The 12,061-nt window shown below is 38.8% G+C and overlaps 2 protein-coding genes across 2 annotated transcripts; both read left to right on the top strand.

Annotated features, from left to right (window-relative positions):
- The first annotated feature begins 844 nt into the window (after window positions 1-844).
- LOC146469995 (neuropeptides capa receptor-like) lies at window positions 845-2,506 on the top strand. The gene has a single exon (XM_085121962.1). The coding sequence runs from the start codon at window positions 895-897 to the stop codon at window positions 1,981-1,983; it is 1,089 nt and encodes a 362-aa protein (XP_084978088.1). The 5' UTR covers window positions 845-894; the 3' UTR covers window positions 1,984-2,506.
- A 2,799-nt stretch (window positions 2,507-5,305) lies between these two features.
- LOC146469994 (dihydrofolate reductase-like) lies at window positions 5,306-10,820 on the top strand. Its single transcript, XM_085121953.1, has 6 exons — window positions 5,306-5,499; window positions 6,205-6,254; window positions 6,449-6,554; window positions 8,090-8,216; window positions 9,672-9,784; window positions 10,667-10,820. The coding sequence occupies exons 1-6, from the start codon at window positions 5,390-5,392 to the stop codon at window positions 10,746-10,748; spliced, it is 588 nt and encodes a 195-aa protein (XP_084978079.1). The 5' UTR covers window positions 5,306-5,389; the 3' UTR covers window positions 10,749-10,820.
- The last annotated feature ends 1,241 nt before the right edge of the window (window positions 10,821-12,061 follow it).

The raw sequence follows: 12,061 nt of genomic DNA, 5'->3' as shown, positions 1-12,061 counted from the left end.
TTGGTGCTTGGCAAAGACATCAACAGCCTCATTTACTTGATTATATTTTGAAAATGTTCAGAAAATCGTTTTTGAAATCTTACGTTTCTCCCCACTCCAAGGAATCAGAAACGAGTCAATTTTTTTTTTTTACTTTTGAATACTTACATGCTTGACACTAAAACGAAGGTTTTTCAATGTATTTATTTCTCGAAATACACGAGAAAATCGGCCATCTGTTTGTACTCATTTGAATCAAAATTAAACAAAACAAACTTTACTCTCAGGTTGTTTTATGGGCTCAATGTCATCATAGATTTCCTGTATAAATCCGTTTTTTTGGCTAAATACTTGATAAGAATTTAGTTTAAATAATTATAACAAGTGAAAATTGTTGTTTTATTTTTTCCTTTTAATAGAAATTGAATCATTTTTCCTATATTTAAAACCCAAATAAGTGTGCATGACAATTGTCTTTAACCCTTAAAAGCTTTTGTTTCAAAATTTAACCTTTTTCGCTTTTCTTCTTCAATCTTTGTAAAGAAAAAAACTATATATATTACCAATGCTAAAATTTTATAATGTATTGGACCATAAATATATATACCAAACTGCAGATATTGTCGTCATGACAAAATTAAAGCAATAGATACTGAGTTTTCGTCCTGCGTACGTGCAATACATGCGATATGAAATAACCATAACAATAGACGAGAAATAAGCTGAAGAGCTGAAACAATATTCTCTGTTTACATTCTTACTTCACTTTCTTATATTTACCAAAGTTTGATTGGCAGGTGCTAAGCTATTTAAATGAGTCACTTCGCCTTTAACACGATTTTAATATATTGTAAACCATTTGTAGGGAAACTGATTCTGGAAGTTGCGTGCGCTTGGAGATATTTCAGCAAAAGGATGAATAACTCATCTTTGGTGTATCATATTAACCAGAAAGACTGTTCACCCGGGGTACCTACAGCATTCACTGCTATTCTTTCGACTATTAGCTTGTTAGCATTTACAGGAAATCTTGCTGTCATAACAACATTTATCAAGACTTTAAACCTGAAGACAAGCCCCAATTACTACATAGTGAACATGGCTGTGTCGGACCTGCTTTGCGTTGCCTTCAATTGGCCCCTCTATGCCACCGAAGGGATGTTACAACCTGGTGGAAGTCTCATTAAAGACCCTGCTGTGGCTTCGTTATTTTGCAAGCTGGGAATTTATTCACGAGCAATATCGTACGCGGTCTCCATTCTCAGCCTGGTGTTAATCGCCGTGGACAGGTTTATTGCAATCGCATTTCCACTGAAATCTTTAATGTTAACAGGGAAGATTAGGAAAATCTTCCTCTTTCTCAGCTGGTGCCTTCCCGGCCTTGGTCTTGTCCCCTACTTCCTTTATCCCGAGATCGTTGAAGTTAAGAAACATACTTTTTGTAGAAACATGATGAGCCAGTTGGCGCTCAATGTCTACCACTTCTTCGGTTTTGTGCTGTTCTACTGCGTACCGTTGTTTTTAATAGTTGCCCTGTACTCTCGTATCATGAAACACTTAAAAAGAAAAAGGAAGATCCATAACGGACAACGAAGCGATTTTAGGGCAAAGAGAATCATGCAAAGCCAAAATATAATGAAAATATTTGGATCAATCGTTTTGGGATTCTTCATTTGCTGGACACCTCTTTATGTTTATATGTTACTAAAAGCGCTACATCCATCTGTATTTACGAACGACGAATGTCTTTCAGTAAAACTTGTGGGCATATTTTATTACATATTCCCCCTGCTTAGTACAGCCATTAATCCATTTATTCTAATTACCTTCAGCTCAAGCTATCGCGCAGCTGTAAAGAGTTTGTGTTCCTGTTTGTTTAGGAAGACGAGACCAGTCAGTGCTTTTGTACCGGGAGTAATTACACCCCAAGGACAGAGCCAGGAAGTTCTAGGATTAAATAAGCTACAAAGTAGGCTAAATGACAACTCATCAGCGAAATCCTAAACAATGGAAAAACATTCTGCTTTTAGCTTTATGTTATGGCCATTTATTGAATGCGGAAGCAGAACCCATTTCGGCAGAAGGTATATATTGAAGTCCAAGTAGTTTAGAAATTCCGGCGTGAAGCCCAGTAACCTGAGTGACCGATGATAAGGCAAAACTTGCAATCTGATTGGCTGCCCAAGGGCGTCTTAATTTTGATAGACTACCCTGAGAGAGCACGAAAGGATAATAAGGGAAATCGTTTAAAATTGGAAATAATCTACTTTTACCGGATTTTTATTATTATTATTATTATTTTGCGTGGAACGGTCACCGGGTTAAAGCAGTTAGATAGCTTTGACAGTTTGCGAGGGGCGAGCTATCAGCCAATAGAACTCTCCGAACTTCCCGTAAAAGTGTTAAAAAATAGATGGTTTTGTTTATTGAGTTACTTGTACTTTTGTTAACTTATAAATTTAAACAATTCATTTTAAATAAATTAATTTGTTGGCTGAAAGTTGTTGTGGATTGTAGAAATATCTGCTGTGTCAATCAATGAAATGGGAACTAGGTCATCTTTTACTCGACGTAGAATTAACATTTTTAGGAGAATAACACGCAAAATTGGCATTTCCTGTCAATCATGTTTGTAAAGGTCACCAACGAGCTTATCCAGTGAAAGTTACGTCGTAGCTCGATCGATGAAAAATTTCTTTCTCGACACGTCTTTGTATGGCCCGGCTTGGTTTGTTTGTTTACTTCTTGCGTTTTCAGTTTCCCAACTAGGCTCGATTTCCGCCATTCTCTCGAGTCTGATCTTTTTTTCCGAACAGCAGCTGGTGATTATAATCGAGCCTATTTTCTAACTTTCCGAGACAATAGAAGTGCTCAAAGAAAAGCCCCTACCCCCCTTGTCACCAGGTGAGTAAAAGGTATCGTATGGCCTAAGACAGGGCCAATTTTCCCTGGTCTCCGCTTGGAATTCGAACTACACCCACGTTCTTTTTCACTGTGCCAAAGGTTGGTTAAGATGTAAGGCGGAACGTTCAACAGCAAGTCAACGGGATTGATTTTTGTTTCTTCAGGCGTTCACCGTAATATTCCAACTTCTGCTTCCTGACTGATAGATGCCTTGTCTTATCAAATAGGCATTTTGTGATAAATGACCCCAGCTAATAGGAGTCCCATATCAATACGTGCCTCTTGAACTGATCAGCACGGAAAGAAAGTTCCAACTGAACAAAGTAATTAATGCTCCACATCACTTCCTTAAAAGAAAAACTAGCTTAAGGATAAATTTAAAATTAGTTCAGTTACTTTGCTTTATTAAGTCTGTTTTTGACACAATGTTATGCACTAAAACCCTGACTAAAATTCAAATTCAAATCAGATCAAAATATGATAGCGTTCTTTTAACGTCCATAATCAGCCTCTATTGATTTTCTTCCTTCCTTTCCTGATGAGTCTTTTTATCTTTGTTTGTGTTCTGTATACAAGGCCAAGAACAGTCAGGTGGCCTTAGCATTTCCTCTTCTCACGTACTTTCCAATAAGTGGAATTTATCTTGGATCTACTAAAAAAACAACCACTAATCACGAGAGCACTAGTATTTTATTTTGCACGATGAAATGTTTGTCTTGTGAAGTTTCCCGGAGAGCAAGTTTTGCTGTCAACACTCACCATGATCGTATCATAAACTTTTAAATTTGAAGTAGCTCTACAGCACTTGTTCGAAGGCCTTTGTCTACTTACGCTCCACAGTGTTGAATCCAAGCCTTTAAGTAAGTTGGGGGGGGGGGGGGATCGCTCACTTGCTTCTCTTCGTAGAACGAAAGATCACGGCGCTTCGCTTTTGGTCTTAAAAATACGGAGGGGGAGGGGGGTGGGGATCCCTTCCCATAGATCTACCACAACCCCATATCTCAGTCATATATGTCCCTTCAAAACAAAAAAAAAGTTGATACATGCCTCGGGCGCTTTTTAATTATTTACGGTATGAGAAAATCGTGTTTTCTTTATTTGTATCTTTTTTTCTTAATGAAAGTTACGTTTTTTATAGTATACGTGTTTCGGATGAACTTTCATCCATCTTTAGTACAGAAACCCGCTAGTAGGTGTGAAATAAATACAAGAAGTATAGATCAGTATACAATAAAGCTAATTACAGAGTGACACTAAATATAGAGCAAATAACTAATTACAACGGGACAAGAAAAGTAAACATATAGCTGATTACAGCGTGTATTTATTCCACACCCACCAGCGGGTTTTCTGGCATATAATTCATGGTAAGGTAAGGGTGACTATATGGAGGGTTGGCTGACTATATGGAGGGTTAGGGTTAGGGTTAGGGCTTTGTGGGTGACTATAAGGTAAGTTTCATCCGAGACATGTATACTATAAAAAATGTCGTAACTTAAATAAAAAAAAATTATCTCATTCCTGCTGGTTCTACGGAAATTTGTATGATTTGCAGAAAAGAGCACTGGGCTGAAACCAAATACTGTATCAAAATCGAAGATTTCAGCTATTTTTGAGCTGGTCTAATCAAAATTAATGGCGTGCGAGCCGACCGGAAAAGCTGTTGACACATCTACCGAACAGGTCGAGAACAACGGCTGCCCCATCCTCGGAGACCCAGGGGGTGACAGAGAGCGGGTCTCCAAGGATGCGGCTGCCCACGGACAACCTACCAAACTACTGTATTTCTAAACTGTTTCTTGCAACTGAAATCGAATGACGGTAGCCACAATTATATGCAAGGACAAGGAACCACGACGCCGCGCGCTTTCCATTTACGCAAACCGTACATATTGATTTAGCGTGTCCTGACAGATTCGATAACAGATGCTTGCTTTTCCTAAGCACCAGACTGCTGAGTAGGAGGTCGAGTGTTGGTCCGGCCGGTGGAGAAGGTGCTGCCTTTGCTTTGACAGGGTTAGGTCTTCACGTGGCATGGATGACCAGGTAGAAATGGCGGTACCTACTTAAATTTGGAGACGTAAAAGAACCCATGGGAATGTAACAAACCCACCCACCCTTAGTGCCAGCATGCATGTGGCATGATTCTCTGAAAGGCTTCTGAGTGACTGAGACCACAACTCTGTATAACAACCAGTAGCAGAGCTCAACCTGTTTAACGTGCAAAATGAAAGACATCAGCTGAAGGGCCCAATCACAGTAGCAGTACATAACGTCGACTCGTACCCCATTATGCACTCCACATATAAATTTTCAGAGAATTCCAGTGTTCGCGCCCTTCGCGCCCGTGTAGTTTATCATCCAGCGGCAACACCTTTACCGAGGTAGGTACGTTATGTAACGTCATATTTGGGGACGAAATTCAAAATGGCGGATGGATTTGTGAATCTCGGAGCAAGAACCCTACGATGAACATTGGCCGTCTTGCCATTTTTTTTTATAGCTGATGGATACCGAAATGACGAACAAGAGTCTTCGCTGTGTCAGTTGTGTGGCTGCTATGGCATTAAATCGTGGAATTGGAAAGATCGGGAAACTGCCGTGGCCATCCCTCAGGTAAACAATCTTTACTCTTTAATCAAGATAATTGCCAAATAGCAAGCTAATACAATGGGCGACTAGTGTTGCTACAAAAATTCATAATAACTAAGACTAAATCTTACTAGGTTAAAATTTTGATGATTTAACTTGTCGGCGTTAAGTCCGTTTTGCGAAAAACGTACATACCTTATTCTCCTTTATTTTCGCGGGACTTAAATTTCGCGAAAATTTTCTCGGCACATTTGGCAAGTATTTAATTTCGCGATCGCGGAGAAAAATTGTGTTTGCAGGGAATTTAATTTCGCGAAATTCACGATTAAGTGACTATATTTTTTCTTTTTTACAAAAATTGTACGTTAATCAACAAGCGAAACAAAACCAATATGCTGTCCCGTAGCGGCAGCTGTTTTCCTCTAAAAGTCAGTCTTACAGTAAGGTAATAAAAAAAGTCTTCTTGTTCTTCCGAGTCATTATCGAGTATCAAGGGTATCGTTACATGTCCTTTCTAGGAGATCTCAATAGAACCTTCAATCCCTTCAAATGGATCCTCAGGGGGAAGACTAAACGATTCATCTAATAGTTGGGTGATACCAGCCTTTTCCTATCCTTTAGCGATGTGGCGCCTACCAATATCACTGCTGAGATAATTGTACAGGTCCACCAACCATGAACTTGAGGCAAATCTTGACACTGCTTTTTATTTTGTTCTCATATATACAGGACTGACTTAGAGTTTTTAAAGAGGATCACAACTGAGGTGAAAGATAAAGGTGGGATAAAGTAGTAATTAAAGCAACCTGAATTAGTATATCTGGAGCAACTTCGATTTTAATTAAGACAAAAAAGTCACATACATGTAAGTTGGTCTTGCCCAAAACCCTTCAAAATTAATATCACAAATTAGTTTGACTTATTACATGAGAAATAGTAGAGAATAATGAATTCTGGTGTTTTTCATTCAAAGGTAAATGGAATGCTGTATTATTGGGAAGAAGAACTTGGGAATCTCTTGACTCTTCTCAGCAGCCTCTACCTGGGAGACTTAACATTGTCATCAGCAAATCACTGAAGTGAGTATAAAACTCTATTTCTGCTTGGACTGGGTTTCTTAGGGTGAAAATTTTGTTAAATGACTTGCAATAACAGAATGATAGTATCTTATACAGTGTACAGACTTACTTGCAACGACAGCATTCTTCTTTGATCCTTTCTTACAAGTGATCAAACAGCAGCAGGTTCGCTTTGAGTACTTACTTACAACTGGAGCTGTAGCTTATTTCATTCTTTACGTACATTGTTATTCAGGAAGCAAAGCCAAATGCAGGTAATTTAAAACCACTTCCCGAAAGAGGGAAATAGTCAACTATAATTTCTAAGTAAAAGCTAAAATCCAATATTTTTACAAATTACTAAAATTGACAAGAAATTACTGACACAGCATTGTACCAGTGTCAAAGGGTAAAGAAGGCTTCAACTGGAAGTACATGTAACATGATTTGCCATAATATTATATTACAGTCAACTCTCTCGTAAGCAACCACCCTTGGTGCGTGACAAAGTGGTCACTTACGGGAGGTGGTTGCTTACGGGAAAGATCAACAAACTAAGCGCAACATTGGATTGATTAATTAATTACACAAAAATATTACCTTATAAGCTAAAATTAGGCAAATAGAAACTAATTTATTTGATTTTTTCACATATATTCATTCTTCTGATGAAACTTTGTATAATATGGTTCATGGTTCATTTTGGAACAAATCACTGTAACAATTCCCGTTTACCTACAGATCTAATTATAGCCATCTTCTCTTTCTGTAAACTGTCGTTATCTGTCAGCAGTCGGGGGAAGCTTCATCAAAGTTGAACTTTTGTCACTTCTGAGTAATGATTTACAAGTGATCATACGTGATTATGTTGGGTGGTCGCTTACCGGAAACAGAAAACAAAAGAATATGTGTAATTTCTGGCCTAAAAAGTGGTCGCGGTCCCTTAAGAAATTTGAGTGGTGGTCGCTTATGAGAGAGCTCTTGAAACGGTATTTAACTGAGAAACAAAACGGTTTACGAAGTGGCCGCTTACTGGAGGTGGTTGCTTACGAGAAGTGGTCGCTATGAGAGAGTTGACTGTATTTGGTTTCATTTGGTTTTATGTTTAATAATAGTTGCATATGTATTGAAACAACAGCGATGATCATTTCTGGGGTTTCATTAAGGATCGGGTACCAGGCAAATGACCATCTGTAATCACAACTTTGCCCTGTTGCCTTTAACATCTCAACCAACTTTTTCCATAAAATGTACTTATCTCCTTTCTGCTTGTTCAAAATCTTAATGAAACCCCTGTATTTCCAGTTTCATGCTTTTTAGATTGGTTGTTGTCCGTGGTCAAGCTTTTTCCAGGGCCTGAGATATTTTGTAGTGTGAAGTGATTAAAATAAAACACACAAGAATCAAGAAGAGAGGGTTTTGTTATCCCCAGTCCTAAGTCCCTGGACATTTTTTCTTGTGAGCTATCTATTTTTGTGGGCCATCCCCACCAAACCTTCATTTCAATTCTAAAGACATTATCTACATAATTATAATGCATTATCTACTTTTTTTAGGAGCCCCCCAGGTGCTGCCCATCATGTCTGTAGCAGTGTCTTGTCTGCTGTGCAGATGCTATCTTCTCCACCCTTTACAGACACAGTGGAGGGAATATTCGTGGCTGGTGGAACTGAAGTATACAGGGTAACTGGATGTGCTGCTATGTTACGCAAATCACTTTTTACTTTATATTCAAGTGCCAATGTGTTTAGCACAGAACACTAATTGGGGACACTTTTCCAGATCAAATTGAAATTAAAGAGTGTTAGTTTTAAGGAGGGGGGAAAATCGGAGTACCCAGAAAAAAAAAATTCTTGGAGCAAGAGAACCAACAACAAATTCAACCCACATATGACACCGAGTCCGGGAATCAAACCCAGGCTACATTGGTGGGAGGCGAGTGCTCTCACCACTGCGCCACCCCTGCCCCACCATGCACTATACTATGCACTGCTATGCAATGAACACAGTGCTTATTTTGAGTTGCTATGAAGATGTTGAAGTGTAATTATGGGTTGCATGAGAAGACCATGAAAACGGAAACGAAGTATATGATGTAAATTTGCAACAGATAGAGAAACATGTTATCTTGTTCTCAGGTGTCGTACAGGTACAATTCATCACATCATGTATTCATGAGAGAACAAATATTTCTTTTGAATAAGGAACCTCACGAGGCCAGAAAAATAAGCTTGTAATTGACCTGTCCCATGCGAGATATTCCCCTCTGGATACACTTTCGGGCGCAGTGCTGAGAGAGCGTATATGTGGGATATTCCCGGCTCAGGTCCCTCACAGATAATCCTTCAGTACTTCTCAAACTCATTAATAATTCATCAAAAGAAAACAAAGAAAATCACCACTGTGACCGTGGTTTGGATATGTGATCCTAATTACCATAAAATTTTGCCAACTTTAGCCTTGAATTTCTCCAAGAATTATTGCTCATCTGAGAAGCCATATCAAACACTCGAAAGTGTGTTTCATCAGATATCCAAACACCTCGAAGTCGTTTAAAAAAACTCGGCTGCGCCTTGTTTTTTCAACCTACTTCTCGGTGTTTGGATATCCGATGAAACACGCTTTCTCGTGTGTGATATATTACTTAAACCCCCTACAGCATCTCTCGTGAGTTGTTTACGCAAAGAGTAACGGTTTCTCAGGTTTTGAAGGACGGTAGGCGGACACAGTAATAACATCAAGCTTCATTTCCATGAAAAATATAGTGTTATAATAGCGCAATGTGGTTATTTATCTGATTAAGAAAGATACTGTCAAAAAATGAAAAATAAATCAAGAAACAAACAAACAAAACTTTAAATGAAAACAAACAAATAAACAAACAAACATACCGGAAAATAAAATAGTTATGTCATATCACTCAAGTTTGACGTGAAAACCAGTGCATAGTCTGCCATTCTGGGGGATCAGAGTGTTGTTCTGTCTGATCCCACTCCCACTGAACATTGTTCAAACTGCCATGGTTAGACAGGCTACTGCAAACAAAGTTCACACCAGCACTGCTTTGGGGATCATAAGGGACACAAACCTCCCTTCTACAACAAAAACTAAGATGCATGTAATGTTTTGTTATTTTAGGAGGCAATCGAGTCTTCCTACTGCTACAGAATTTATTTAACGGAAATAAACAAGGAATTTGAAGCAGACACATTCTTCCCCATATTTGACAAGACCACGTATAAAATTATAAGGTATAGTATACCCTCTTAGTACTGTTAAACACCAATAATTTATGAAAAATACGCTATATAACGAAAAGGTGATCACGTTCTTTAGTGACTAATCCGTTTTCTGGAATAGCACAATCTCGACGGTATTGTGTTAATGTTGCACCTGTTAGTGAACTCAAAGGGAAGAGCATGGCTTATTCATAACGGAAAAAAAATTAAAATGCAAAAATTCAAAATTGGCAGGTGTTGTTTTTTTTTTACCTTTTACATGTACGTGCATGCTCAGTTTCATTCCAGGCTTAAATAATTAATCTGATTTGTAAAATTATGGGATTTGATGAGGTATTAATGTAGAAAGCGCATAATTTGTGATAAACGCTTATTTGCCTGCCAGTCGGGACTGAAAAAATTATTTTTGGCACCTTCAAGTCCTGTTCTGTACCTTTGCGGTGATTCTTTCAATAATATAACCAGTTTACCTTTCCACCCAGGCTGAAATTTGACTGCAATTTTATGAGTCTTTATAGCTAGTTTGGTTTTGGACGCAGTTCCATTCCGGTTGCCATTGGGTGCCAGAGGCTTTTCTTGTGCGCTCGGCCTTCAGTCGACAGCAATCAGCCTCCGACCGACCGATCCCGAGTTCTTGCGGGGCGCGAGAAAAGACCTCTGGTACCCAGGAGACCGTTGTCGAGGCGCGCAAACCACAGTGGGTAGCTAGGATCTTTTAACTAATCACACACGCGAACATCAAACCTGATGCCGAAAAATGGGAGAAGCAGAAGACTCTCCTGGATGAAAAAAAATTACAGAAGTCGCGCGTTGCAAACTGGGTGGATCTGATTCTTTAAGACAGAGAGTTTCATAAGAGTTTTGAGACTCTTTTACTCTATATTTCCGTTTCAGTACCCCAAGTGAAGTGCCTCAAGGAGTAATAGAAGAAAATCAGATACAGTACAGAATTTGTGTTTACGAGAAACAGCTTTGAACATCTGGTGAGGAGAAGTTTTTGAACAAACCAGACGTCTTTGATTGATTTTAATGAAAGCTACAAGCTTTATGATGTGAACGTTGTCAAGGGGACCGATCCAAGAATTTTCGATTGGAGGGGTTCAAACGTCAACTCTCACACAGTAGATACCACAGGCACCCCAAGCTCTATGAGGGCTATAGACCGTGACCTTTGCGTGAGTGATGTAAATTGAGCATCACGGCGACCATTGCGTAACGGCGAAATTATAAAGATTTGTATGGGAAAAAACGATTGCTACTTCAATTTAAAAATACCAACAAGTTTACAATAAGAAAATCCCTACCTAAACTCCCTTGTCTATTGTTCTTTCTCTTATATGGTTTTTGGGGCCATTTAGCGCGATTCCAGTGAGTTTTAGTCCCATTGCTTTTCTCTCTATGATGCACACCATCACACTGTACCATGAAATTTATTTTTCTCACATGATTGAAATTTATTTCGAAGAAATCCGAAACATTATTCTTTTGTCTCGACTGATATCGTTAAGGCCACTGCCAACACTATGAAGTGTATCATCTGTGGGCTTGTTCATATCCAATATTAGAAGCAAATAATTCCAGTAGTGTAGCAGCTCTTGTAAGGGGTATTGTTGTATTGTTTTCTAGAAGGGTTACAAGCCAATCACGTGAGACCTTATGAGAGTTGCTACATTACCCAAGAATTATCGCTCAGCACATGTCAGTAAATTTAAAATATTCATGGTAAACTACAAAAACGTCTTCGACGTTCTTTCTGTGTAGAGTTTGATAAGTCGAAGTCGTTCAAGACAACGTGCATAGTTTTAGATTAAAAGGGGGGTTAGGGACTTGGTCTGCTACGGGAGGGGGGGGGGGGTATAGTCTAGAAAAATTAAAGAAGTGACCAGAATAATTAAAGAGTTATTGGAAGTGAGAGTGTGAGAGACTGGAGCATCCTTCTTGCTACTGTTATCGGTAATATCCAAACTAGTAGTTTTCAAATTTCACGAAGCGACTGGGTAAATGCTATCTACTTTGACTTTGCGAAAAACAGATCACAACGTTTTTGCTTTTTGTTCCTTATTCTTCACTGGATTTGCTCCAAATTGAGCTACATCCGTCTACAAACGAGACGCATTACAGTAAAGCCCCTCTCTAACCCCTCACCCTTTGGGTGTTTGATTTTGTAGCAACAACACTCTTTCTATTAAGCTCCCCTTCCCACTTCTTTGTGAGCGGTAAGAATTAAAATGTGGATTGAGGTGTTGATATTGTGGTGAAAGAAAATCATTTCAAGTTTCGTTCAAAATT

The sequence above is a fragment of the Pavona decussata genome, unplaced genomic scaffold, assembly GCF_977016875.1.
Source record: "Pavona decussata unplaced genomic scaffold, jaPavDecu1.1 SCAFFOLD_114, whole genome shotgun sequence".
NCBI lineage: Eukaryota > Metazoa > Cnidaria > Anthozoa > Scleractinia > Agariciidae > Pavona > Pavona decussata.
The sequence above is the reverse complement of the archived record's forward strand: the minus strand, read 5'-3'. Positions and strand labels throughout refer to the sequence as shown.